Raw genomic sequence first — 26,420 nt, 5'->3', positions numbered from 1 at the left:
AAGAAAAAAATTGGCCTAATAAATTTGTTTACAATAAATTAGATTGCACTATTCTTCGTAGCCTATTCAAAAACCAAAAATATCCAAAGTGCCAACATTTCTCAATCGAGAGACACAAGGTCGCTTCGACTATCACGACTCTCCTGATAAGTCAAACTGAATCAGTCAATAACCAACCGCAAGTTCTTAGCTAATCGCGCGGATATCTGGCAACACGATACGCAATCGACTGAATTCTTCCGCCAGCGCGAAGTGGAAACTTACTGTGTAGGAAAACCCGGCAATAATATCAGGGCAATCTCGTCATTGGAAACAGTTTCTCCGTCGCATTTTCTACGGTTTCCCACTCAATATGAACTGAATCCCCCCGAACGCGTCGTTGCAGTCAGTTTGTGCAAAGGCGTGTGGCAGCCGCCAACCAGATCAGAAACCGCAAAAATATTGGCGCACGTTTTTATCCTACGCTCGTGCGCCCTCTCAACCAGTCTGTGATTTCGAGCTGTTGGCTAAAGGGGTTTCATCGTCATTTTTTGATGTGCCTTCTCCAATGGCAGACGCCAAGGGTACAAATTTCAATTGCTTGCCCTTTTATCGTAAATTATAGTAATTTTTCGAGTGTTCAAATTACGCTTCATTCCAAATATATACACGTTCATATGGCTTCATCTCACCCTATCTATTTTGTTTCCACTTACAGAATCCAGCAACAACGATAGTGATAGCTCTAGTGATGGTAGCGGCATTTGTGATGAGGATCAGCAACAGTGGCAGCACACAGCGCGGGAAGATCCACTTGACGAGCTAACGCAATCGGCGGAAGTAGTAAAGGTATCCAGAGAACAAGTGGATTGTTCCGAACACAACACAAAACCAACACTTCAAACACAGATCAAACACATTGATGAAGTTGACGGTGCCGCCAGTTTTCTGGAGCTGGTGAAGCTGGGGCGGGATCGGAACAACAATTACAACGACAGTCGGGTCATGATGATGGTGGCCAAGTATGAATCACAGGGGAAGGGTGGCCGAGGCGGCGGCCCGATAGATGACACTGAAACGAGTGATTACGAAACGCCTAGTATGAGCTGTAGTAGTTTAGCGAGCGTGCGAAGTAGTTCCGCTTTTAGCGACGGGAGTCGGGACGTTATGAGTGTGGATAATTTTGGTAAAACAGAGCCGGAGGTGGTGGGAACCGGGGAAAGTCACAAGGTGACGGCCGGGGCTGCTACAATTACGATTAATATAATCAACAAGACTGCGGACAATTGTGATACTAGACCGTTGAGAACGAGTCCTATAATGAAGGCTGTGCAGGTGCAAGTTCCAGAATGTTTGACGGATGAAGATATCCGACCAAATGTGACCAGTGGTGAAGAAGAATCAACGGAGTGTGAAATGGATGGGCAACGTCGGGAAGATAACCGTGGGCCAACGGCAGACACAGCGGAAGTTTCCAGCGATCATTCATTGTGTGATAATCGTCATTTTCAAACCGCAGAGAGTCAAGAATTTTTAGAGTGTGGTGATTGTGTGGAATCATCGAATTCTTGTTACAATGATAGCTCTGATAACGCGGAAGAAATTTTTGAAGAACAGAGGGAACATTCAAGTCAGAGTTCCAAGGTCAATCGGGAAATAATCGACGATGAAAGCGAACCAATGATCAACATCGTTCAAGAAATGACACAGGATATGCAAATTACCTCGACAGTTATACTAAATAAGGCGAAAATCAAGGATCATCGCAAGAAACGTGCCGATGAGAAGAAACAAAAGCAGAAAAAAGAGAAGAAAAAGTTGGATAATTCGATCTTCAATCGGCAAAAAATAATCGACGACAATTTCTGCAATGAAATACTCGATTCGACCATTCACTTCGATCGATTGTACGGTATCAACCGCAAAACGGCAGTTGAAACACCAATTGAAGTGTTAAGCGATTCAGCTTTGCAAGCTTCATCGGCAGGTGATGAATCGTTCGATTCCTCATTGTCCTTTGGAAAGTTGGAAGGTAAACCACGATACTCCGGGAGACCAATCGGGCGACTTATGGCTAGACGCATGAAAAAGCTTGACAAACCCAAGTCTAGTAAATCGGAAGGTCTCTCCGACTCTTCAACTTCGAACTATGCCAATGGTCCGAAAAAACCACCACGAACTTTTGCATCATCACGCAACGGCTCTAAGATCGGCTGGGTCACACAAGCAGAATCCAATTCAGATAAACAAACACGACGAAAGCCGAGTTGTCCCATGCTGCAAGACCTGGATTCGGATCCAGACTTGGTTGGGTGGAAGTTCGACAAGAAAAAGAAAAGTCACGATATCGGATGGACTGTTCCGAAAGAACGAACAAATGATGCCTCGATCCCTCCGCACATCTACAGTATGCTGCACTATTCAGATGACGACAATCGAAAGCGTCTGATCAAATCAACCCATTCGCAAGCCGCACCACAGTCGCACTCGTGTTGTCATCACGTGGCGCATCCAGCAGGGCCCAAACTAGACATCGACACGGTGGACTGCCCCTCCGATACCGTGCAATGTAAGTTGTCGTCAAACTTAGAATTTGAACGATTCGTTGCCGACTCCAAAATCAAGAGCACTCCTCACAAAAGACGCCCGCAGCGGGACGAAAGAATTGAATTATTTCTGCAATCTGAACGAACTGGAAGAGTGCGAAAAAGTCCGGATCGAAGACGGCGGACAACAGGCGATATCTTGGAACGAGAAAAGAAGGCAGAGCAGAGACATTTTTTAGATGATGGTAGACGAAGTGACCATGAACCGGACAGGGAAGAAGCTTCAATCTGTAAAAAGTGCAATGGGAAATCGGAGAAAAAATCTTTCCGAAAGGCAGCTGTACGAAGAACTAAATCGTTTTTTGAAGCATCCAAAAAGAAAATACACCTGCAGGCCCTGAAAAAGAAACCCAAAGAGAGGGAACATTTTGAGACTCCGAAAAAGTGTGAGCTCGGTTCAAATCTGAACAAAGAAAACTCGATTAAAAAACAGCTGCATAAACACCTGGGTTACACACCGGATCATCTGCGCTGCGGGTCCTGTCCAAAGCAGGCCGGAATGGTACGAAACAACCTGGTGGGGACGACGAATTCTGCTCCCGCTAGGATGGCGACCGGTAATGATGCTTGTCGTCCTAGACTTCCAGCACGAACCGTACTCAATTTTTCTGGGCCGGAAATTGTATCTGAAGACGACTTTGATGAGGACCGAAAAAAACAAAAGTCTCATGAAATTAAATTTTTTAAGACCCTGAAGAATCTAAAAATTTCTCCAAAGAAGCTGTTCAAATCGAGCAATGATTCGAAACGGTGTCCAATGGCTGCTTCTCCAAGACAATATGGTGACTTCCAATCCTACGACGACCTAAATCTGGATAATGTTGCCCAGATGAGTGATTTCTTGAACAACGTCCGTCAAGCGGTAGAGGTTGAGCGACGAAAAAAATCCCAAGATCTTGACTTCAGTAAAATATATATGGCGAGATACGCAAAACCTGCCAACTGCTCCATACTAAGAAATAGACATGTCTCCACCAGCAGTGAGTTTCTTGATCGTCCCGATCGGCATGAAGTACTAGTTTCTGCTGATTTACACCATGAACCAATCTATCAAGAAATCTCCCCGAAGAACAACAAAACCGTCATCAATGAGTTCATCAGTGGTGAGTCCAGCAATCGCTACATAATCGGCAATAACCCAAATGTAGTGTATGCCACTGTCAACAAAACCCCCAAGAATCTGATCAAAACCAAATCGGTCAGTAGCTTCGGGGATGATCATCAAAGATGCCAGTTGGAACCAGTTAGCGTGAAGAAGCTTAACGCTGAACCACCTTCCCCTTCACGTTTAAACACATCTACTGAAACACAATCAAACTATACCAGCAGCAAGCTGCGACGTTCTTTGTTCCATAGTCCTGCCTGTGGTGGTGGTTTTAATCGGTCCGGTTCCATGGATGAAGACAATGATATCTCGGTTTTGCAGGACGACGAGGAACATCGACTAGTCAAAGACGGACGTAACCAACGGGAGGAGATTGTTGAGGAGGAGGTGGTACTAAGAAAGCACGTTTCCGACACCGGTACTAGACTAAACAACTGCGATGACGGGATGGACGACGTGAGAGACGATGACGGGTACAGGGTTTTCAGTAGTGATATTCACCGGACCAACAGCGCCACGATGGCACGGGGTGCGTTGACATGCGAGGAGCAGCTGCTGAAGACGGCTATGGCGGCAGACACGGTCGGAAGGGCGCCGTTAGGGTCTATTGATACCTTGGATGAAGAGGTGAGTTTATTACTTTGATTGTACAGCGCAAATTCGTTAGTTGGGCTCGTTAAATGAGGTGTTCGTTAGATGGATGTTCGCTAATTGGGTCGTGCTACAACTAAAAATCAAGTGGATGTCAAAATCTTATGCCAAATTTACATTGACAATTAAGCAGGCGATAGGTAAAAATGTAAGCAGTTGCTTTCTACAATCCTACCATTCTCGTTTGACATGTGTCACTTGACCTAGCTAGCGAATCATGTTCGTTAGTTGGGGCGAGGTCGTGACCAGACTAACGAATCTGCGCTGTATCCATTATATCCTCAAAATCTTGATCCAAAAAAAAACTACTTTCTGGGACCTTTGATAGAAAAAAATGTTGCTACATTTTCATTTTCAGCCGGTTTTCAACCCTTAAATGCATGAAACTCATTTTTCATTGGTACTCGTTTTTCGATACGGATACTATATTCACCTCTTGTTGAGACTTTATATCACAGAATTCGGTATCCATTTAAGGGTTAAAGTAACTGTTTTGGAGAGAAAAAATGGATCTTTCCAACGGTATGCTATGTTCTGTTATTTTGTGAGAAACATTGTGCAGTCTTCGGACAACAATATGAAAACCATAATTTTTGCGGGTCTTTCATGTACAATATGTAAATGCTTCAACATTTTTCCAACAGAGCTTTCTTGTTCTAATGAGAATTTGAAAAAAAAAATACAGCGAAATTTTACTCGAGTTCGGGGTTCCCTCGCATGGCTATGAAGGGGTTTATGTGGCATTGATACTATGAGCAGCATTGCACAACAGCAATAATCTCGAAATGGGATTTTTCGCCTTAAGAATTCATTCGCAAGAATTGTTTATCAAAGAAAAATTAAACATCCCCGGCATTGTTCGACCGATTTTGATGATTAAAATGCCCTTGGACGCATTGAATGTTTTTGCCTTTCTCATATAAAGAAAGGCTATGCAATCACTGTAAAAATCGACTTTTTAACCGAGGCCCGGAGGGCCGAGTGTCATACACCATTCGATTCAGTTCGTCGAGATCGGCAAATGTCTGTGTGTGTATGTATGTGTGTGTGTGTATGTGTGTGTGTGTCATTTAAACTCACACAATTTTCTCAGAGATGGCTGAACCGATTTTCGCAAACTTAGTTTCATCTGAAAGGTATAACGCTCCCATAAGCTGCTATTGAATTTTTAGTTGATCCGACTTCCGGTTCCGGAGTTACGGGTTGAAGAGTGCGGTCACACAGCAAATTCCCAAATAAACTGGTACCACCATGATGTTCAAATGATGTAAAACATATTAAAATTGATGTAACATTACTCTAGTTTGCGGGTCTGGATCACTAATGATCAATCAAAGCAGCTTTGACCACATTAGCCACCTATGACGGTTCATGACGCCCCCGGGGAACCCGCCAAGTTCCTGAACTAATATCACACCCATTCCACAACGAATTCTCTACCGATTTTTGCAAACTTGATTTCAAATGAAAGATACAGTAATGCCATTGACTGCTGCTGAATTTCATTCGGTTCTGACTCTTGCTTCCGGAGTTACAGGGGTGTTGGTAAGGATACACTGGAATTTTCCATATAAATCGGTACAATCGTAATACCTCAGAGGCTAAAAACTATTGAAATGGTCACCAAATTACTTCTAATCGCAGATCTAGATCACTGATTGCCAATCACACATTCTTTGAATATATTGTCCACTATCGACGATTCCGGAAGTCCGGAATTTCGGGCATATTCCACAATTAAAGTCACATCGGTTCATCGGTGATGACTGAACCGATTTTCTCAAACCAAGCCTCAAATGGAAGGCAAAATATGCAGTTGAGTATTGCGTCGCCGCCCCTCCCCCCCTCCGCCTTGCCCTTGCACCTCCCTCCTTCATCACTCCCCTCCTCTTGGACCACCCTCACGCCCGCATTTCCTTCATCCACCCCGTATACCAAAATAAGATGAAGGATTTCTGACGCATCCTCCACTCCCACTCTACTAACCCCCCATTCCCTACATGTTCAAACCCATTCCACCAACATTTCCAAATTATAATCACATGAAGATAACATTGAACTCATGCTTATTAAGCTAATTAAATATTATTCTTTTGTCTTTCTTATATAGAAAGGTTATGCAATTGCTCCAAAAACCGACTTTCTAACCGAGGCCCGGAGGGCCGAGTCTCATATAACATTCGACTCAATTCGCCGAGATCGCAAAATATCTGTGTGTATGTATGTGTGTATGTATGTATGTATGTATGTATGTATGTATGTACGTATGTATGTATGTATGTATGTGTGTGTATGTGCGGATTTGTTAACAAAATGTACACATCGGTTTCTCGGAGATGGCTGAACCGATTTTTACAAACTAAGATTCAAATGAAAGGTATAATATTCCCATAGGTTGCTATTGAATTTCATTTTCAACCGACATCTTGATCCGGATTACGAGTTGAAGAGTATGGTTACAAAACAAAATTTGTTGATTTGTCCACATCGGTTTCTCGGAATTTTCTGAACCGATTTTGACAAACTTGATTTTAAATGAAAGGTCCATCAGCTGCTGTTGAATTTTGTGTGGATCCGAGTTCTGGTTCCTGAATTACAGGGTGATACGTACGATCACGCAGCAAATTCCGATTCTAACGAATTTTGCGATGAATGTAAAAAGGTGAATTTTTTTTTTCCAAAATGTGCACAACTGTTGAATTTGTAGATCTAGGTCCCCAACAGTCATTCAAAGGCTCTTTGGTCACACTGGCCACCATTGTCGGATCCTGAAGTATCCAAATTCAGAATAACGGTTATATTGGTTTCTCTAAAATGGCTAGACCGATTTGATCAACTTAGTCTCAAATGAAAGGTGTCGCGTCCCCGGAAACTATTATTAAATTCCATCTCCATCCGACTTCCGGCTCCGGAGTTACGGGTTGTGGAGTGCGATCACATAGAAAACTCCGATTCAAACCGATACCGCGATGAATGCAAAAAGGTGCTCTTATATATGTACTTGCCAAGTGTAATAAGAATGAAAGAGATTTCCATAATGTTATATTGTACGAACCAGCTATTATATCATAGTTTGGAGAAATGAGAAAGGCACAATTGCACCTCTAGGTGGATTAAAACAGGTTTTTTCAAATTAATTATTAGAACAAGAACGTTCTTTTGGAAAAAAATTCCATCCCCTAGATATATGGGATTTGCAAAAACCATCAAGCATGTTTCGTGCATCAGTGCTAAAGAACCTCTTTTTCTTCTAATTTATTTGATACGACTCAATGCGTTAGCACAACTGAGCCGTGGATCTTTCGTATTTTCACAAGATGTAAAAATAAAAGAATAACTGAATTACTCCCTGTCCGTCGGTCTTGTTGATGTAGCTTGCTTCTGCGTGTTGAGATCTTTTTTCTAGGGTGTGATGCATTTGTTGCGTTATCCTCTGCCACTTGGGAGTCAGACCCAGTCTGCCTTCTCTCGTGTTGTCGTTCACGTCCATGTTGTCATATAAACTGTTCTCATGCTGTTGATTGTCGGAAGTTCTAGTTTGTTTCTTGTTTTCACGGGTTGCTGTTGTAAATCCGTCTTCATCGGCATTATTTGTTTCTTTATTAGTGGTGTTGGTTTGGACGTTTTTGATGTAATCGTTGTTTCTTCGCCTTTGGTTAAAGCAGTTTACTGGTACTGGGCACGATTATTATTTGATCACTGTTTGTTACTACCCGATCCGCAGTCGTTGGTTTAGCAACCAGTTGCGGTTTTTTTAGCTACCACACGGGGTGTACTGGGGGCGAGTCGGGCTCGAATGGTGACGCTGCCATTACTACCGACTAAACTCCACTGGGCTCCGCCATCGTTCCCACCAGGGACTACCTCTCGGTATTACTTCTGGGGGGATGGCTGTACTTGATGTACTCATTCACTCTCGCTCACGCGTTCATACGTCCTGTATGAGGCTTACTTGGGTGCTCTCTCTATCGCACCTTGATTCACTCTCTAACAATCCACATGAGGCTGACTTTTGTGCTCACCTTTTTCGTTCCTTGCGAGGCTGACTTGTGTGCTCACCTTACTCATTCCTTGCTAGGCTTACTTTTGTGCTCGCCCCACCCATACCATGTGAGGCTGACTTGGGTGCTCACCCTATCACCTGGTTCACTCTCGATCGTACCACACTATTATACCCCTGTCGCTCCCCCTGGCATCCCATGTGGGACATTTTTCTTAGGCCCCACTTCTGACATACCGTGCGAGGCTGACTTGTGTGGTCACCTTATTCATTCGTTGCTAGGCTTACTTTTGTCCTAGCCTCTACCATACCATCCCTGTCAAAAAAAATGCGGACGAACATGGTCAGGCGATTTAAACAGTTTGACGTTTAACTCAACTCGCCTGTGCTAATTGCCCCTAGGAACAAATGCAATTTGCGAATGCGATTTAAAGGCAATTTCAACACTTAGACAAATTTTCTGGCGGCTGAAAAGGACTTGGTTGTTTTTGCGTTTTTCAAACATGGCGGTTCATGTTTAGCTTATGCTTAAAATAGTTTTTTTAAACGATTGGCGTGTTCTCACTTGTATTTTGTTTGTCTAGTGCACTTCATTTAGCCAACAAATGTGGGAAATTGTGGAAAAGTGTGTAAATATAGTGGAACAAGATATCTAACCTAAACTCTTAATAAAAGTCTGATTATGGTAAGTTTTGGTGTGCAATGTCAGTTTCACCATTGATTCTTCCTATAGTTTAATGGTGATTACCTAGTGTAGTGATAAGTTTATGTGAGTAGCTAATGAATCCGAAAATAAGTAATATTTGTAATTTTTATATTAGGCAATTAAGGGCGATTAAATGGCGCGTTCCCTAGGCGATTTGGGGGCGATTTAAGGGCGGGTGGAGCGGCTAAAAAATGACGGCGGCAAATCGCCCAAATGTTGCATTTGAAATAGCCCCCTAATTGCCAGCAATTTGCTGGCAAATTAAAGGGCAATTAGCGCATCCGAGTTGTCAAATAGCCCCCGTTAGCCAACAGCTTGCCCTTTTTGACTGGGATATGAGGCTGACTTTTGTGCTCACCCTTAACATACCGTGTGAGACTGACTTGAATGCTCACCCTTTCGCTCCTCTGCCACGCCCCGAGGCATCGATAGCTTAGTCCCAACAAACTACGCTACGACCCTCCCATCTTGGCATGAGGCAGTTCACATATACGCCTATACACTCGCTCTTCTGCCTTGCTTCGGGGTGGTTGGGTTTATCCCATACGCGGTTGCCAGTCGCTGCGCCAAACCTGCCTCAGCATGAACAGACCATTCACTCACTTTTCTGCGCTCGGTCTTTTTCGCTCCAACTAGTTAGTCGTGCCCGTCGTCTGTTGCTCGGTGCGCCAAAATTCCTGTAGCCTACTGGCAATCTGGGTGGTTGCAGTCGAGACTGCGTTCCACTTCTCCACCGATTGACACATCCGCTGAATAAGGGTATCAGGGGATGTGTCCCAGCCGCAGACGTCAAGCATTGCTCTTCTTTCGACGTCGAAACAAGGACATACGAACAGTATGTGTTCGGCAGTTTCGTCTACACCTGGGCAGTCCGGGCAGGCTGGGACCTCCGCGTGCCCGAACCTGTGGAGGTACTGTCGGAAACAGCCATGGCCTGACAGGAATTGTGTCAGGTGGAAGTGAACTTCCACCTGCATGTTGTGCCTCCTACTTATAAATCGCGTGTTCTGCGGTTAGTTATACCTCAGGGATTGACTCCCCGTAGACCTCCAAGGCTACGTCGTCAGCAAAGCCGACAATCTTGACCCCAGGAGGGAACTTCAGTCTCAGAACCCCGTCATACATGAGGTTCCATAGCATCGGGCCTAGGATCGAGCCCTGCGGGACTCCGGCGGTGATCGGAACCCTTTTCTGACCGGCATCGCTCTCGTATAGCAGTACGCGGTTCTGGAAGTAACTTTCCAGGATCCGGTACAGACCCACCGGTAGGCTAAGCCGGTGTAACGAGTGCGCGATGGCATCCCAGCTGTTGAATGCGTTCTTCACGTCAAGTGTCACTAACGCACAGTATCGAATGCCTCGCCTTTTTCGTTGGATCGCTATCTCGGCAGTCTTTCGGAGCAGTGTAACAGCCAAACAATGGTTGTGGCCAGCGGTTACATTTAGCCAAACCGACTTTTTCATTTTTATTTTCTTTTATTATCTATGCTTTTTATAAATGCGACTTTATTTTAAAATATTAGTCATGGGCAATACTAAAGCATCATCAACACTCAACAGATTAGATCATTCGATTTCTGATGCATGTTTGCCTTTTGGGATTCGGCCTTTTCGGGTTTCGGCCTTTTGTGGTAGGTTAGAACATCTTCGGCCTTTTGTGATTCGGCCTTTTGTACCGCTCCCGTACAGAGAAGGCATACTAGCGCCACCATCAAATCGGTGGTACATACATGAAACTAGCACTATCTGTCAAGTTGTCCCTGGGTTGAGCAAGACTTACCTCTACGAACGGCTGCTGCACAACGTGGATGAAAATGTCTGTGACAAGCATATTTGACATCCACTGTGTAAGGGCAGTGCCGCTAACACATCATGTATGTCATAAGCAGCATTAGCGAGGTGTAAGAGACTAAGGGTCGATTTCTTCCCCCTCGCTTAACTTTTAAACCAGGTTCATCAGTACTAGGGTGACCATATCAAGCGAGTGAAAAACCAGGACAGTCCAAAAAGGACTACCACCCTCCATCACCTCTTAATCGATTGTGCCTTCTCCCCACGTGTTCGGCAGCTTAAAACGTTCTATTCGGCAGTAAAACAGTTCTGGGATCTTACAGGCAAAGCTCAGCCATAAAGTCTTGCATAAGAATTCGATCACCGAGCTCTTTTTTCGGACTTACACACACGCAATTCTTGTTACATTACCATCAGCAAATGTAACATGATGTTGTTGGATACATCGACTATCATCAATTTAGCTGATGATACGAAGTATTCTGAAATCATCTGTGCAGCACCGGCGAGGGGTCATTGAAGTAAAGTAGAAACATCAACGGTCCAAAGTAACTTCCCTACTTCATTCTTGATTTTAAGTTAAGTAGCTATCAATCTCCAATGACAATCATTATTTCTCGATCTGAGAACTATGATCGAAACAGCTGCAAAAACTACCATTGATTAGAAGTTCCTCCAGTTTATCAATTGTTATATGAAAATAGCGGATTGGTTGGTGTAAATAATATCAGTTTGAGCTCGTGGATTGGCGATTCTACGTTGAAACCGCTCGCAGATAGCGCAGGAAGGAAAGTGTTGCTGATTTGATTCTGTTCTGTCATAGTGCATATATTTTCTGTGAACATTGGTAAAAAATGACTTTTAAACACCAAATTACCGATCAATTTGTTGATAATTGTTTATGAAAATGAAGGAAAACCATCATTTTATAAGATGATGAGTAAACATCTTGCGAAAAGAGTGTAAAACATAGTGGTTTCTAATATTATTCGTAGAGCTATATGCGCGCTGTTTCGAAATATAATTTGTTGAGCACCGTAGCCGCCGCAACAGCATTTCCCGTTCGTCCTAAGTTAAGCTAAACCTTCATGAGATGGTGTAAATTCATGAAACTCTCCAGATCAGGCGAGGAAAGAATATATCCGGCTAATAGGAAAGTGTCAGCTTTGTATCATGCAAAGCCGATCCTTCTCTCCGATAGTCTTCACTGAATCTCCTACGTAGTTCAAAATATGAAGGAGTTTGACATTGGTACTGATTGGGTCTCGGTTTCGAGTTGGAACTTTATTTATGGAACGATTTTTTATAACCACAATAATACCCCGATTACATTTCGAAGAAATGTATGAGTGAAATAGTTGCAAATGACTATAATTTCAGAATAATTGCAAATAAAACTAAATTTCTTACTCGTTTCATTCATATTTTGGCAGTGGTAAGCTTTTTCCGAGAAGATAATGAAGATTTTGTTGTAAGTTACGACTCACTTACGGGTGAAAACTGTATCACTTTGCCAGTTCATGAGCTGAATCATAGGTGTCGCGTGACTAATTTTGGCTTTGGCGCAAATCGCCAATTGAAAGGCAATTTAAGATTGGAGATTGGTCCACAACTGGAACCATTTCGATTTGTTCGGCTGCCAAATTTCCTTGAGAACGGATCACACTGCCGTGATACGCATAAGAGTCCCATTTACTATCGATTTTCTATACATATGGGACTGTTATGCTTATCACGGTAGTACAGGTTATTCACATGTTATGTACGAACGCCTCATGTTTTTCTTTTCATTTTCCACGTAAGAGAAGAAAGTTGAGAGATTAAAAAAGACATCGGATTGTACAATTGAGGGATTCGAGTATTTAAAATTTTGTTTGTCGTATTTTGCTTGAGGGTGAATTTACGTTGCAATTATGGTTGCGATCGGTCATAACAGCGATCTGAACCAGAGAAAATAAAGCGAAGACTCAGTAAAGAAAAATATTTTAGGCTTACAGGGAAAAAACAGGACAAATCAAGCGTTTTCCTTGACTTCCCAGGACACCAGGACAGTCAGTGAAAAACCAGGACATGTCCTGGGAAACCAGGACGTATGGTCACCCTAACCAGTACGTTTGAACCTGGCATAAGCGCTAAGCGAGGGTGAAGAAATGACCCCTAAGTGATTAAGTCTTCACCTCACACGTTCGACTCGATTCGTTGAGTTCGGCAAATGTGCGTGTGCTTTCGAGTTTTCTCAAACGTAGTCTCAAATGAATGGCATAGGTTGCTATTGAATTTATTTTTGATACCACATACGGTTCCGGAGTTACTGGATGAGAAGCGTGGTAATACAGTAAATCCTCATATAAACTGGAACCACCATGATACCTAGATGATGCAAACTTATTAAAATTGGTGGTAAATCGTGTTAAGTCGCTTTGATCACATTGGCCACCTAGGACGGTCTTGCCCCCGGAGAACTTGAGAATGTTCACAGTGAATTTCACACCTATTTCTCATAAAATTCTTGACCGATGTCCACCATCTTACAAATTTGAAACGATTGATGCAATGTTTCAATTGGCTACTGTCCAATTTCATCCCGATCTGACTTTAGTTGGTTGGAGTGGTCTCATAGGAATTTCCCATATACCTGTTCCATCATAAAATTTAACGGTTAAAAACCACAAAATGTGATTATCGCAAACAACGGCAAATAAATTAATTACGGAGCTGAATCGTAATATGTAGTTATTATTATCATTCATAAATAATTGCAACCAGCTGGTGGTTTCTGTCCCAGCATACTTTAGATTTTTTACCAGATCCAATGACCGACAAATTTGCACCTATTGAATACATCTGATCAGATTTGATACAACGAGACAATGCAAAATCCAGCAAAAGCAAAATCCAATCCATTTTCTCAAAATTATTCCGGAGAACGGTTTCCGAGGAATAGTACATTCTTTGAAATGATTTTCCGAGTAAGTCGTATTCCGGAAAACTCCGTACAACTGTCTGTATAACTAACGGTTTGCCAGCCTATAGAGTAGGGTGTCCCAAAATGACGTCATGTTAGAAAGTCATCGGGCTCACTTCTTAAATGAAAGGTTAGGGTATCAGGACCACTTTCTTCTACGGAGTGAATTTGCTAAAACGCCCCCTACTAGTGGCGAATTTTGATTTTTTGTAAAATGGGCCGATTTTGGGTAAAATTTTAAATTCATGCTTGTTGAAGTGCTCCTGAACTGTCTAAGGTTTTTTTCAGCATTTTTTTTAATTTTTCTGGGGATCCAAACGGAGAAGTTTGGTTAGTTAGTTTGTACAAATTGGGGGATATAGGGTAGTTGGCAAATAAGGTCAAATTCAAAGTGATGGCCTACACTTTTATATATACCAATCGATTGTAATTGATTTCGGCTACAATTGTTGCAAGATAAACTTTTTATATTTTCTTTAAAAAAACGACAAAAATACGTAGAAGTACAAAAATTTCGTTTGATTGACAAATAACTGCAAATTAAAAGGGATTACCTACACTATTTATACACCAATCTATTGTATTGATGGCGGCTACAATTTCTAATAGAACAATTGTTTATATTTTCTCAAAAAATGTCTATTTTTTGAGAAAATATAAAAATGTGTTCTTTCAAAAATTGTAGCCGCCATCAATTACAATCGATTGGTGTATAAAATAGTATAAATCATCCCTTAGAATTCGACGTTATTTGCCCACTAAATGAAATTTCTGTACTTGTACGTATTTTTGGCTATTTTTTGAGAAAATATAAAAAATTGTTCTTTTAGAAATTGTAGCCAAAATCAATTACAATCGATTGATGTATAAATTGCATAGGTGATAGCTTTGAATACTTGAAGCTATTTGTCAACTAAATGAAATTACTGTAGTTCTACGTACTTTTGTCTATTTTTTGAGAAAATATAAAAATTGTTCTTCCAGAAATTGTAACCAAAATCAATTATAATCGATTGGTATATAAAAAGGTATAGGCCATCGCTTTGAATTCGACGTTATTTGCCAACTAAATGAAATTTCTGTACTACTACGTACTTTTGGCTATTTTTTGAGAAAATATAAAAATGTGTTTTTTCAGAAATTGTAACCGCCATCAATTACAATCGACTGGTGTATTAAAATGTATAGGTCATCGCTTCAAATTTAAAGTTATATGACGAATATTTTAAAATTCTGAACTTCTTCGTATTTACTGAATCGTCCTAACACACTCTATTATTTAGTAACTTACATACAATAATGTGTTTCTCCACGTTCGTGCAAACATTTTGATATAATAATATCCATGTATAATATGTAGAACTATTGAGTAAACAGGTAATTTTCAAACCGTAAAACTAACAAGTCGCAAAGAATTTCAATCAACCGTATGCCACGTACATTGTAAAAATCTTATCTCCTAAAAACTCGAAAAAGTATAGTATTTTTTGAAAATCTACTATTTATTGCATATATTACAAGTCTAGAAGCTCTAAGGATTGCATTGGTGTAAGGAAAATTGAAATTGGTTGACAAACGGTCGTGATACGATTGTTTGAACAGAAAAACTCATTTCGTCTGTACTGACTCTCAATTACTGTTTTTACAATTACTTCAGATACACAAATTTGTTCTCCATCATTCTTTGTTCACTGTTTTTATAAAAGATTTACCTATCCAATGGTGAAAAAAGAATTAAAATTGGTGAGCAAACAGCTAAGATATGGCAAGTCAAAGAAGCGCTCCCATTTTTTTCTCACTGACTTTGCTATACTCTTTTTACTGTAACTTACGGTAGACAATTCTGTTCCTCTATTTTTTAAATTCGACGTGTTCACAAAAGACATACCTTTATACTGGTGAAGACAGATTTAAAATCGATTATGTAACGGCTGAGATATGACCAAAGTAAGCGTTCCCATTTTTTTACCCCCTTGGTATTCCGAGTGTTAAAGACTTGGCATCATTAGTAAAGATCAGTGCTGGGAAAATCACCAAAAATCAAAAATCATCAGTGATAATTATCACTGCTGATCATGCTGTGCTGTGATCACAACCATAAAAAATCGCTAGTGATTTTCTCTGAAGCGATAATGTGCTAGCAAAAAATCATTGCAACAAAATCACCGCCTGTGATCACGGCCTGATTATGATTTTTTTTTTGATCAGGATTATGAAGTTGAGAAAATCAGGTACGATAGAAAAGATGCAAAATCGGGGTTGATGGTATTGTACATGATTATTGTAAGAAACTCCTTATGATGATGATTTAGCCAAATGATTTTGGGAGTGAGAGCGATCCAGCACACATGTAGGGATGAAAAATAATCCAAATGCTAACGATTTCAGCTTTTCGGGAAAGTGTTTTATATTGAAGGACAAGTTGTTGGTAGTTGAAAATCAATAGTTTTGGACATTTTCAATGCACAGGGGGGTCCGCCGATGTGTCAAAATGGAAATTTTTCAATTTTTCGGGAAAGTATTGTATGTTGAAGGACAAGTTGTTGGTAGTTGAAAATCAATAGTTTTGGACATTTTCAATGCACAGGGGGGTCCGCCGATGTGTCAAAATGGAATTTTTACAACTTTTCGGGAAAGTGTTTTATATTGAAGGACAAGTTGTTGGTAGTCGAAAATCAATAGTTTTGGACATTTTCAATGTACAGGGGGGTCCGCTGATGTGTCAAAATTGAATTTTTTTCAACTTTTCGGGAAAGTGTTGTATATTGAAGGACAAGTTGTTGGTAGTTGAAAATCAATAGTTTTGGACATTTTCAATGTACAGGGGGGTCCGCTGATGTGACAAAATTGAATTTTTTTCAACATTTCGGGAAAGTGTTGTATATTGAAGGACAAGTTGTTGGTAGTTGAAAATCAATAGTTTTGGACATTTTCAATGCACAGGGGGGTCCGCCGATGTGCCAAAATGGAAATTTTTCAACTTTTCGGGAAAGTATTGTATATTGAAGGACAAGTTGTTGGTAGTTGAAAATCAAAAGTTTTGGACAGTTTCAATGCACAGGGGGGTCCGCCGATGTGTCAAAATGGAATTTTTTCAACTTTTCGGGAAAGTGTTTTATATTGAAGGACAAGTGTTTCATATTGAAGGACAAGTCGTTGGTAGTTGAAAATCGATAGTTTTGGACATTTTCAATGCACGGGGGGGTCCGCCGATGCGCCAAAATGGAATTTTTTCAACTTTTCGGGAAAGTGTTTTATATTGGGGGACAAGTTGTTGGTAGTTGAAAATCAATAGTTTTGGACATTTTCAATGCACAGGGGAGTCCGCCGATGTGTCAAAATGGAAATTTTTCAACTTTTCGGAAAAGTGTTTTATATTGAAGGACAAGTTGTTGGTAGTTGAAAATCAATAGTTTTGGACAGTTTAAATGCACAGGGGGTCCGCCGATGCGTTAAAATTGAATTTTTTCAACTTTTCGGGCCCTCAACTTGCCCTTCAAAATAAAACACTTTCCCAAAAAGTTGAAAAAAAAAATAATTTTGATGCATCGGCGGACCCCCTGTGCCTTGAAAATGTTCAAAACTATTGATTTTCAACAGCCCTCGATTTGCCTTTCAATATAAAACACTTTTCCAAAAAGTTGAAAAAAAATCCATTTTGATGTATCATCGGACCCCCCTGTGCATTGAAAATTTTCAAAACTATTTATTTTCAACAGCCCTCAACTTGCCTTTCAATATAAAACACATTCCAAAAAAGTTTAAAACAATTCCATTTTGACACATCTGCGGACTCCCTTGTGCATTGAAATTGTCCAAAACTATTGATTTCCAATAGCCCTCAACTTATCTTTCAATATAAACCACTTTCCCAAAAAGTTGAAAAAAAAAATCCATTTTGATGCATCGGCGGACCCCCTATGCCTTGAAAATGTTCAAAACTATTGATTTTCAACAGCCCTCGATTTGCCTTTCAATATAAAACCCTTTCCCAAAAAGTTGAAAAAGTTTTGAAAATGTCCAAAACTATTGATTTTCAACAGCCCTCAACTTGCCTTTCAATATAAAACACTTTCCCAAAAAGTTGGAAAAAAATCCATTTTGATGCATCGGCGAACCCCCCTGTGCATTGAAAATGTTCAAAACTATTGATTTGCAACAGCCCTCAACTTGCCTTTCAATATAAAACACTTTCCCAAAAAGTTGAAAAAAATTCCATTTTGATGCATCGGCGGACCCCCCTGTGCATTGAAAATGTCCAAAACTATTGATTTGCAACAGCCCTCAACTTGCCTTTCAATATAAAACACTTTCCCAAAAAGTTGAAAAAAATTCCATTTTGATGCATCGGCGGACCCCCCCCCCTGTGCATTGAAAATGTCCAAAACTATTGATTTTCAACAGCCCTCAACTTGCCTTTCAATATAAAACACATTCCCAAAAAGTTGGAAAAAATTCCATTTTGATGCATCGTCGGACCCCCTGTGCATTGAAAATGTCCAAAACTATTGATTTTCAACAGCCCTCAACTTGCCTTTCAATATAAAACACTTTCCCAAAAAGTTGGAAAAAATTCCATTTTGATGCATCGGCGGACCCCCCTGTGCATTGAAAATGTTCAAAACTATTGATTTGCAACAGCCCTCAACTTGCCTTTCAATATAAAACACTTTCCCAAAAAGTTGGAAAAAATTCCATTTTGATGCATCGGCGGACCCCCCTGTGCATTGAAAATGTTCAAAACTATTGATTTTCAACAGCCCTCAACTTGCCTTTCAATATAAAACACTTTCCCAAAAAGTTGGAAAAAAATCCATTTTGATGCATCGGCGGACCCCCCTGTGCATTGAAAATGTTCAAAACTATTGATTTGCAACAGCCCTCAACTTGCCTTTCAATATAAAACACTTTCCCAAAAAGTTGAAAAAAATTCCATTTTGATGCATCGGCGGACCCCCCCCTCCCCCCCCGTGCATTGAAAATGTCCAAAACTATTGATTTTCAACAGCCCTCAACTTGCCTTTCAATATAAAACACATTCCCAAAAAGTTGGAAAAAATTCCATTTTGATGCATCGTCGGACCCCCTGTGCATTGAAAATGTCCAAAACTATTGATTTTCAACAGCCCTCAACTTGCCTTTCAATATAAAACACTTTCCCAAAAAGTTGGAAAAAATTCCATTTTGATGCATCGGCGGACCCCCCTGTGCATTGAAAATGTCCAAAACTATTGATTTTCAACAGCCCTCAACTTGCCTTTCAATGTAAAACACTTTCCCAAACAGTTGGAAAAAATTCCATTTTGATGCATCGGCGGACCCCCCTGTGCATTGAAAATGTCCAAAACTATTGATTTGCAACAGCCCTCAACTTGCCTTTCAATATAAAACACTTTCCCAAAAAGTTGAAAAAAATTCCATTTTGATGCATCGGCGGACCCCCCCCCCCCCCTGTGCATTGAAAATGTCCAAAACTATTGATTTTCAACAGCCCTCAACTTGCCTTTCAATATAAAACACATTCCCAAAAAGTTGGAAAAAATTCCATTTTGATGCATCGTCGGACCCCCTGTGCATTGAAAATGTTCAAAACTATTGATTTTCAACAGCCCTCAACTTGCCTTTCAATATAAAACACTTTCCCAAAAAGTTGGAAAAAATTCCATTTTGATGCATCGGCGGACCCCCCTGTGCATTGAAAATGTTCAAAACTATTGATTTGCAACAGCCCTCAACTTGCCTTTCAATATAAAACACTTTCCCAAAAAGTTGGAAAAAATTCCATTTTGATGCATCGGCGGACCCCCCTGTGCATTGAAAATGTTCAAAACTATTGATTTTCAACAGCCCTCAACTTGCCTTTCAATATAAAACACTTTCCCAAAAAGTTGGAAAAAAATCCATTTTGATGCATCGGCGGACCCCCCTGTGCATTGAAAATGTTCAAAACTATTGATTTGCAACAGCCCTCAACTTGCCTTTCAATATAAAACACTTTCCCAAAAAGTTGAAAAAAATTCCATTTTGATGCATCGGCGGACCCCCCCCTCCCCCCCCGTGCATTGAAAATGTCCAAAACTATTGATTTTCAACAGCCCTCAACTTGCCTTTCAATATAAAACACATTCCCAAAAAGTTGGAAAAAATTCCATTTTGATGCATCGTCGGACCCCCTGTGCATTGAAAATGTCCAAAACTATTGATTTTCAACAGCCCTCAACTTGCCTTTCAATATAAAACACTTTCCCAAAAAGTTGGAAAAAATTCCATTTTGATGCATCGGCGGACCCCCCTGTGCATTGAAAATGTCCAAAACTATTGATTTTCAACAGCCCTCAACTTGCCTTTCAATGTAAAACACTTTCCCAAACAGTTGGAAAAAATTCCATTTTGATGCATCGGCGGACCCCCCTGTGCATTGAAAATGTCCAAAACTATTGATTTTCAACAGCCCTCAACTTGCCTTTCAATATAAAACACATTCCCAAAAAGTTGGAAAAAATTCCATTTTGATGCATCGTCGGACCCCCTGTGCATTGAAATTGTCCAAAGCTATTGATTTTCAATAGCCCTCAACTTGCCCTTCAATATAAAACACTTTCCCAAAAAGTTGAAAAAAAATCCATTTTGTCACATCGGCGGACCCTCCTGTGCATTGAAAATGTTCAAAACTATTGATTTTCAACAGCCCTCAACTTGCCCTTCAATATAAAACACTTTCCCAAAAAGTTGAAAAAATTTCAGCTTGGCTCATTGACACCCCTAACATATCCATAATGTTCGAAAATAGATAATGATCATCGATTCAAGAATTAAATCAAATCGCAATCATGGTTGATAATGCTCACTTGTGATTTTTTCCGAATTGCTCGCTGCAGATAGAATCATGCCGGGATTACCCTCTCAATTATCAAATTCAGCCACAGATCAAAATCACCACTGATAGAGGCCAAGAAAAAATCGGTAGTGATTTTTGTGAGATGATCTTTTGATAGTTAAGAAAGTGATCACGGCATGATTTTATCGGCAGTGAGAATTTTCGAAAAAATCATAAGCGATAATTATCAGCCATGATTGCGGTTTGATTTTTTTTTGATTATGATTTTCCCAGCACTGGTAAAGATATCATTATTTTTATAATTAATGGTAAGGGTAAATTCTCATTAAACCCGATCCTGACGCACTAAAGACAAACAGAAAACGCCGTTTTAAATCATTTTCCTTCAATTTTCCAAAAAAAAACAATATGTGGTCTAAGCATATTTGAATTGTTTTATTTTTTGGAACATTATTATTTTTGATGAATTGCTAAAAATATCGAAGGTTATATAACAAAAACTTATATAACTCATACCCCATTAGCCGTAGCTATACACTTTCTTCAGCAAAACTACGCCCCTATATTTGGCTCAACTATTTGAAGTGTTTCCTATACTTTTAAAAGTTTTGTAGATACCCAGCTTTGAAGAAAAACTAATGAAAAACACCAAGAATTACACTTTTCACCAAGTTTTAAAGGCTCTGCCGCTCCTATAATCCACAATTTGTACAAACTAACTAACCAAACTTCTCCATTTGGATCTCCAGTAAAATAAAAAAATAATGAAAAAAATCTAAGACAGTTCAGGAGCACTTCAACAAGCATGAATTTGAAATTTCACCCAAAATCGGCCCATTTTACAAAAATTAAAAATTCGCCAGTAGTAGGGAGCGTTTTAACAAATTCACTCCGAAGAAAAAAGTAACCCTGATACCTTAACCTTTCATTTAAGAAGTGAGCCCGATGACTTTTTTAACATGATGTCATTTTGGGACACCCTACTATAGAGCTTACCATAGCAAACATATGAGCAAAATTTTACCCGAATCAGAGATGATCGAATTTTCTCTTCGTCTGTTTTTACACGGAATCACTTTCGCTGAAACCACAACTTCCAATGAATCCAATACTTTTATCATAGTGAATTTTGGTGCCTTGTACTCGTAAGTAGGGGAGCCCGGGGCTAGTTGGCGATGCTTTCAATTTTTATTTTTTGCCGCTTTGATTTGAGATGATCGTACAGAATAGATTACGCGATGCATGGAAGAGAAGACTGCTGGCAACATCTCCGAATTTTGTCAAAGTGTGTGATGCATTATTTTCGTTTTAATAGACATAAATATGGGATGCGGAAAACCCACCAACTTGTTCCAGGGTAAGTTTGGTGGTTAAATACTTCAGGAATATTTATGGAACATGCTGAATGTCTTTACAATAAAACTATATAATAATTGACCCTTCACGGTATGTTTCAGTTACAATACCTTGGCATTTTGACTTCAATGCAGATTCCACATTCAAAGGCAAGTTTCCGACAGTTTTCTGGCGATTGGCCGAAGTACATGCCCCCAGCTTGTTGACGGAAAACAAGAAAATCTCTTGCTTAGGAGTAAATTCCAGAAGTAAAAATAATTGAAGACTATTTTTGTACTGTGGATAATAGTCATAACTTGTCCCGCGTGCGTCATCGCCAACTCGTCCCAACCACAAAAATAATCATTAAAAACAACTTTTGTATGTGGTTAGATATAGTATCTATACGGATACTGAAAACACACTTCAGGTACTATCGATAAAATTACTCATTCGTAAAATAGATTCAAACTCACCATAAATAACACATAATGTTCAAAATTAAAGAAAAAAATTACTTATTATGCTCGAAAACACAACATCGCCCACAACCTCCACAAGACAAATTGGTATGCACAACACATTGAAAAATGTATTCCACATTACGAGAGACAGCGTCATATGTGTGAATGAAACGGAGAAAAAGAGACTCCGCCATCTTACCCCAACCGCCAACTAACCCGAGACTCCCCTACCTAATACATATACGAAAGGAATCGGTAGTGTGTAATACACTATAATACTGTGTATGTATTTAAAACTTCAACGCTTAATAGTTGCATGACTGTTGAAGTACTATACCCCCCTTCGTCTCTTTGATATCCAAAGAGTACGACGTGCCAGTAAAGTACACACACAGATATGTCATACATCAACTGTTGATCGTACAATGTAAATCTCCATGCGCGAAACCGTAAAAAAGTATACCGTTTACCCGTTGATCGTCCATGTTATGTTTCTACGGTTTTTACCCGGCTTCCTAAAACTTTTCCGTTAAATCACAGGTAAATTAAACACAAAACCGTCGTTTTTTCCCCTCTCTCATTACAGATCGAATCACTACAGAAGTACGAAGACAGATGTCTAGACGATCTGGTCAAATCACTGCGGGAAAACATCACGCTCTCGGAGATTGGCACCATCGATACGGAATCGGATGCGTTCGTGACCGGAATCGACACAGTGGACTTCATCAACCCGGTGACACCTTCGCGTCGCAACGACCTGGAAGCGGCCAGTGCTGGCAACAATAGTGACAAGCAAAATTCTACCATCGATACGGATAACATTTCCGAGATGATGAGTGCCCACGATTATTCCGTGTCAAATTTGTCCCCGGTGAACAGCTCGCCATCATCGGCCAAGATGAGGATGAACAGTAGTGATATCTACCGAAATCTAAAGGATAAGCTGCGAACTTCGTTTCGGAGGAGTAAAGATTTCATTAAAAGCGAACAGCGCAAAATTGTGAATTATTTTGACGAGAAACCCGCTAAACGGGAAGAAGGCAATCGCGTGGCGTTTGACTTGGATGAGTACCGAAATAAATACATTGACGATACCGAAACGGAGGAGATTTACCAATCGCTAAGTAACGCTGGTTCTCTGGTCGAGCTGAATAATCAATTCCTTGCGGAACTGGTGAATCAGATCAAAACCCAGTCGGATAGTAAAAAGCAGCTTAAACAGGCATTGGCCGTATGTCGGAACATGATAGAATTCCAGTGTTCCTCTGAGCTTATTGAGGCGGAACGCTTAATGTTACTATCAACGTTGAAGGAAACCGCTGCGAGGAATGAGCTGAGTAAGATCGATTACAGCTCGAACGAAAAAGTACTGAACGATGGAAAGAAGCTTGGAATTGTAGTGCTGAACCATTTTGAGTTTCCACTGACAGAGCACGCAGTAAACGATACGATATTCAACTATTTTTACGTGATAGTGTGCTCCTACAAGAACCAAGTCAAAGCGACACTGGCCAGGGAACGCCGTGAAGATCGCGTTTACTTCCGTGACTGTGAGATAGAATTTCACAATTTAGATTCGGAATACGAAATTCGAGTGGAAGTATTTGTTCTGCGGCTACGGAAGGATAAGCAAATCATGAGCCACGAGAGCAAATACCATCTGAACAAGGTTGGTCGATTATTACCTGATTTATTTGTAAGATATAATATTACTATTCTATCGAGTAAATATCAATTTTTTTTCAGGACAACAAAAATCTGCTCGGTTCATGTCCAAGCCCCCCGAAACTGCTCAGTCCGGCCAAACTGTTCACTGGTCGTTCAAGTTCGCCGAAAAATTTTGACTTTTACAATGAATTTTCCCGATTTAAATCGCAGGGATTTATCACGCTCACCTCCAACAGTCTTCTGCAAATCGAAGGGAATGAGCAATTGTTGCAAAACTCTCGCCAAACGCCGTACTATTCAGCTTCTAGCAATTTCCAATGGATGGTGCGGCGCCAGGGTGATCATAGTGTCTACCTGGTGGAAGATTTCAAGGATCTCAAACTGGATTCAATGGTTTACAATTCGAATTTATCGGGAAGTCTCGGGTTGAGCATCAAGCGTGAGGTTCTGTTCGTGAACTCTGATATCAGTGGATTCCTCACGGTTGGTCAGAGTCGCAGTGGTAGCATTGATTGGAGCAGAAAGTGGTGTAAACTGAACGCATGCTTTCTAGAGTTTTGGAATTATCCTCAGGAGTGTCAAGAGAAAGTAAGTTTCACCTTGCACTCAGGCATAGCTAGTTGATCTTAACTGATTCGTTCACTATTACAGCTACCGACCCTCCAAATTGATTTGTCCAAGTGCATCAGTGATGGGGTGGATTTGGCAGATCGATCTACTTGTTCACGCCCGCGCACCTTCCGGTTGGACGTGATCGCCAAGGGAACTAGCAGCTGCAGCAGCAGTGGAATCAGCAGTTACAAAGATACGGACTCCCATCAGCAGCAGTTGCACAATCGAAGCAGCGGAAGCCATCAGCAGAATCAGCAAACCTCATGTGATAACACTAAAATGTATCTTTTATCGGTCGATACACCCAACGAGCTAAAAATGTGGCTCAATGAGTTGAATCGCGTTGTTACGTTTTTAAAAGATTGGAAAATTTGAATTGTCCATACACTAATACAATCGGAATTCGGTGCAATAAATATTTTAAAAAAATAGCTGATACAAATAAAGGTATAGCTTTAGTTATCGTTCTCAACTAGACTCTATTGTAACCTAGTTTCAAGGAAAATGAATCTCAATTTTTTGTAAAATGCAAGTGCCTTCTCCTAACATCAGATTTCAATTGTTTACGTAAACTGATTAGTTTTTACAGCGTGTATTTACGGAAGTAGTTATTTCAATATGTTTATTATAAACCATCATTCCATACTAGAAACTTATACGTAGACATTCCCCATGAAGATACATAAAACCGATGCAACATAGTGCCTCCTAAAAATACTTAATACACATTGATCATTTCAGTTGCAGATGAGTTAGAGTACAATTCAACTACAAGTTTTAACCGAATCGTTTCGATTGCGTTTCTTGTTACTAACCCAATTTGCTAAGCTGTTGGCAAATCGAAATGATCTCAATGTTTTACTAGAACGTAACGGACCTTTTCCCAAATAGGTTTTAAATCAAAATGTACACGTAGTTTTGTTTTTTCATAGGTATGCTAACATTACTTAGGGTTTTAAAAAATTGAAAATATTTAGTGCTCTCTTCGTTTCAAATAAACCATTAAAATATGTTACATAACCATTCCTCTAGTTTGACTTACTTCACAGTAACCGAACCGTCCGAGTGTTACCTCGAACTATGGCAAATTCCGAGATTGCTTAAATATTGGTTCACCACACCAAAGTCTTTCGCTGCATACTCGTCCATTACACAGAGCCAACCTGTGCGAAGCAGAACAAGCAAAGTGTTAGCAATGGACAATGCTGTCATTGTATTGCTTCGCTGAGAGGTTCCAATAGAATTAGCCGGCACCGGTTTTCTTAATTAGAGAAACAGACTGAATCTACAAAGGCAACCTTTGAAACAAAGAGAAGGTTTTTTGAGCGGATGAATTTTTTTCAACGCCGTTATAAAACTTAAGCAGTATGGCTGGATTGACCGTTACAAAGAAGGGTACATCGGCTTGAGACAAATATTCGAAAAGATTTTGACAAACCTAAGGATATGTTCACAATGTTTTGCCAACTACATAAAAGAGTTGTTTTTTGAAAACGTAAGTTGTGAATTCAAATTTACTCTTAGATTCTACTCATGACTAACGTTCTTTCTGCTTCTAGTAGGTGGCAATAAGATCCCCAAGCACTTCTTTCGATTTACAAGCGGTTTGCGCTGCATATATCAGTGAAGGTTCGATGCTGTTATCTGAGAAAACTGCAATCTTCATTTGAGCGAAATAAACGAACTAACTTGAGATC

General features: G+C 40.3%; 1 protein-coding gene across 2 annotated transcripts in view; it reads left to right on the top strand.

The window, feature by feature from the left end:
• Positions 1 to 25,728, top strand: part of LOC131694084 (uncharacterized) — a 111,378-nt gene extending 85,650 nt beyond the window's left edge. Inside the window, exons 1-5 of one of the 2 annotated variants that reach the window (XM_058982461.1) lie at positions 391 to 563; positions 698 to 4,317; positions 23,027 to 24,112; positions 24,190 to 24,699; positions 24,763 to 25,728. In XM_058982461.1, coding sequence (XP_058838444.1) covers positions 548 to 563; positions 698 to 4,317; positions 23,027 to 24,112; positions 24,190 to 24,699; positions 24,763 to 25,098 — 5,568 coding nt within the window. In that variant the 5' untranslated portion in view covers positions 391 to 547 and the 3' untranslated portion in view covers positions 25,099 to 25,728. Of the gene's footprint in view, positions 1 to 390; positions 564 to 697; positions 4,318 to 23,026; positions 24,113 to 24,189; positions 24,700 to 24,762 lie in introns of those variants that run through there. The other variant, XM_058982460.1, reaches the window with a different exon arrangement.
• Positions 25,729 to 26,420: the final 692 nt, after the last annotated feature.

Source organism: Topomyia yanbarensis, chromosome 3 (assembly GCF_030247195.1).
Source record: "Topomyia yanbarensis strain Yona2022 chromosome 3, ASM3024719v1, whole genome shotgun sequence".
NCBI lineage: Eukaryota > Metazoa > Arthropoda > Insecta > Diptera > Culicidae > Topomyia > Topomyia yanbarensis.
The sequence above is the reverse complement of the archived record's forward strand: the minus strand, read 5'-3'. Positions and strand labels throughout refer to the sequence as shown.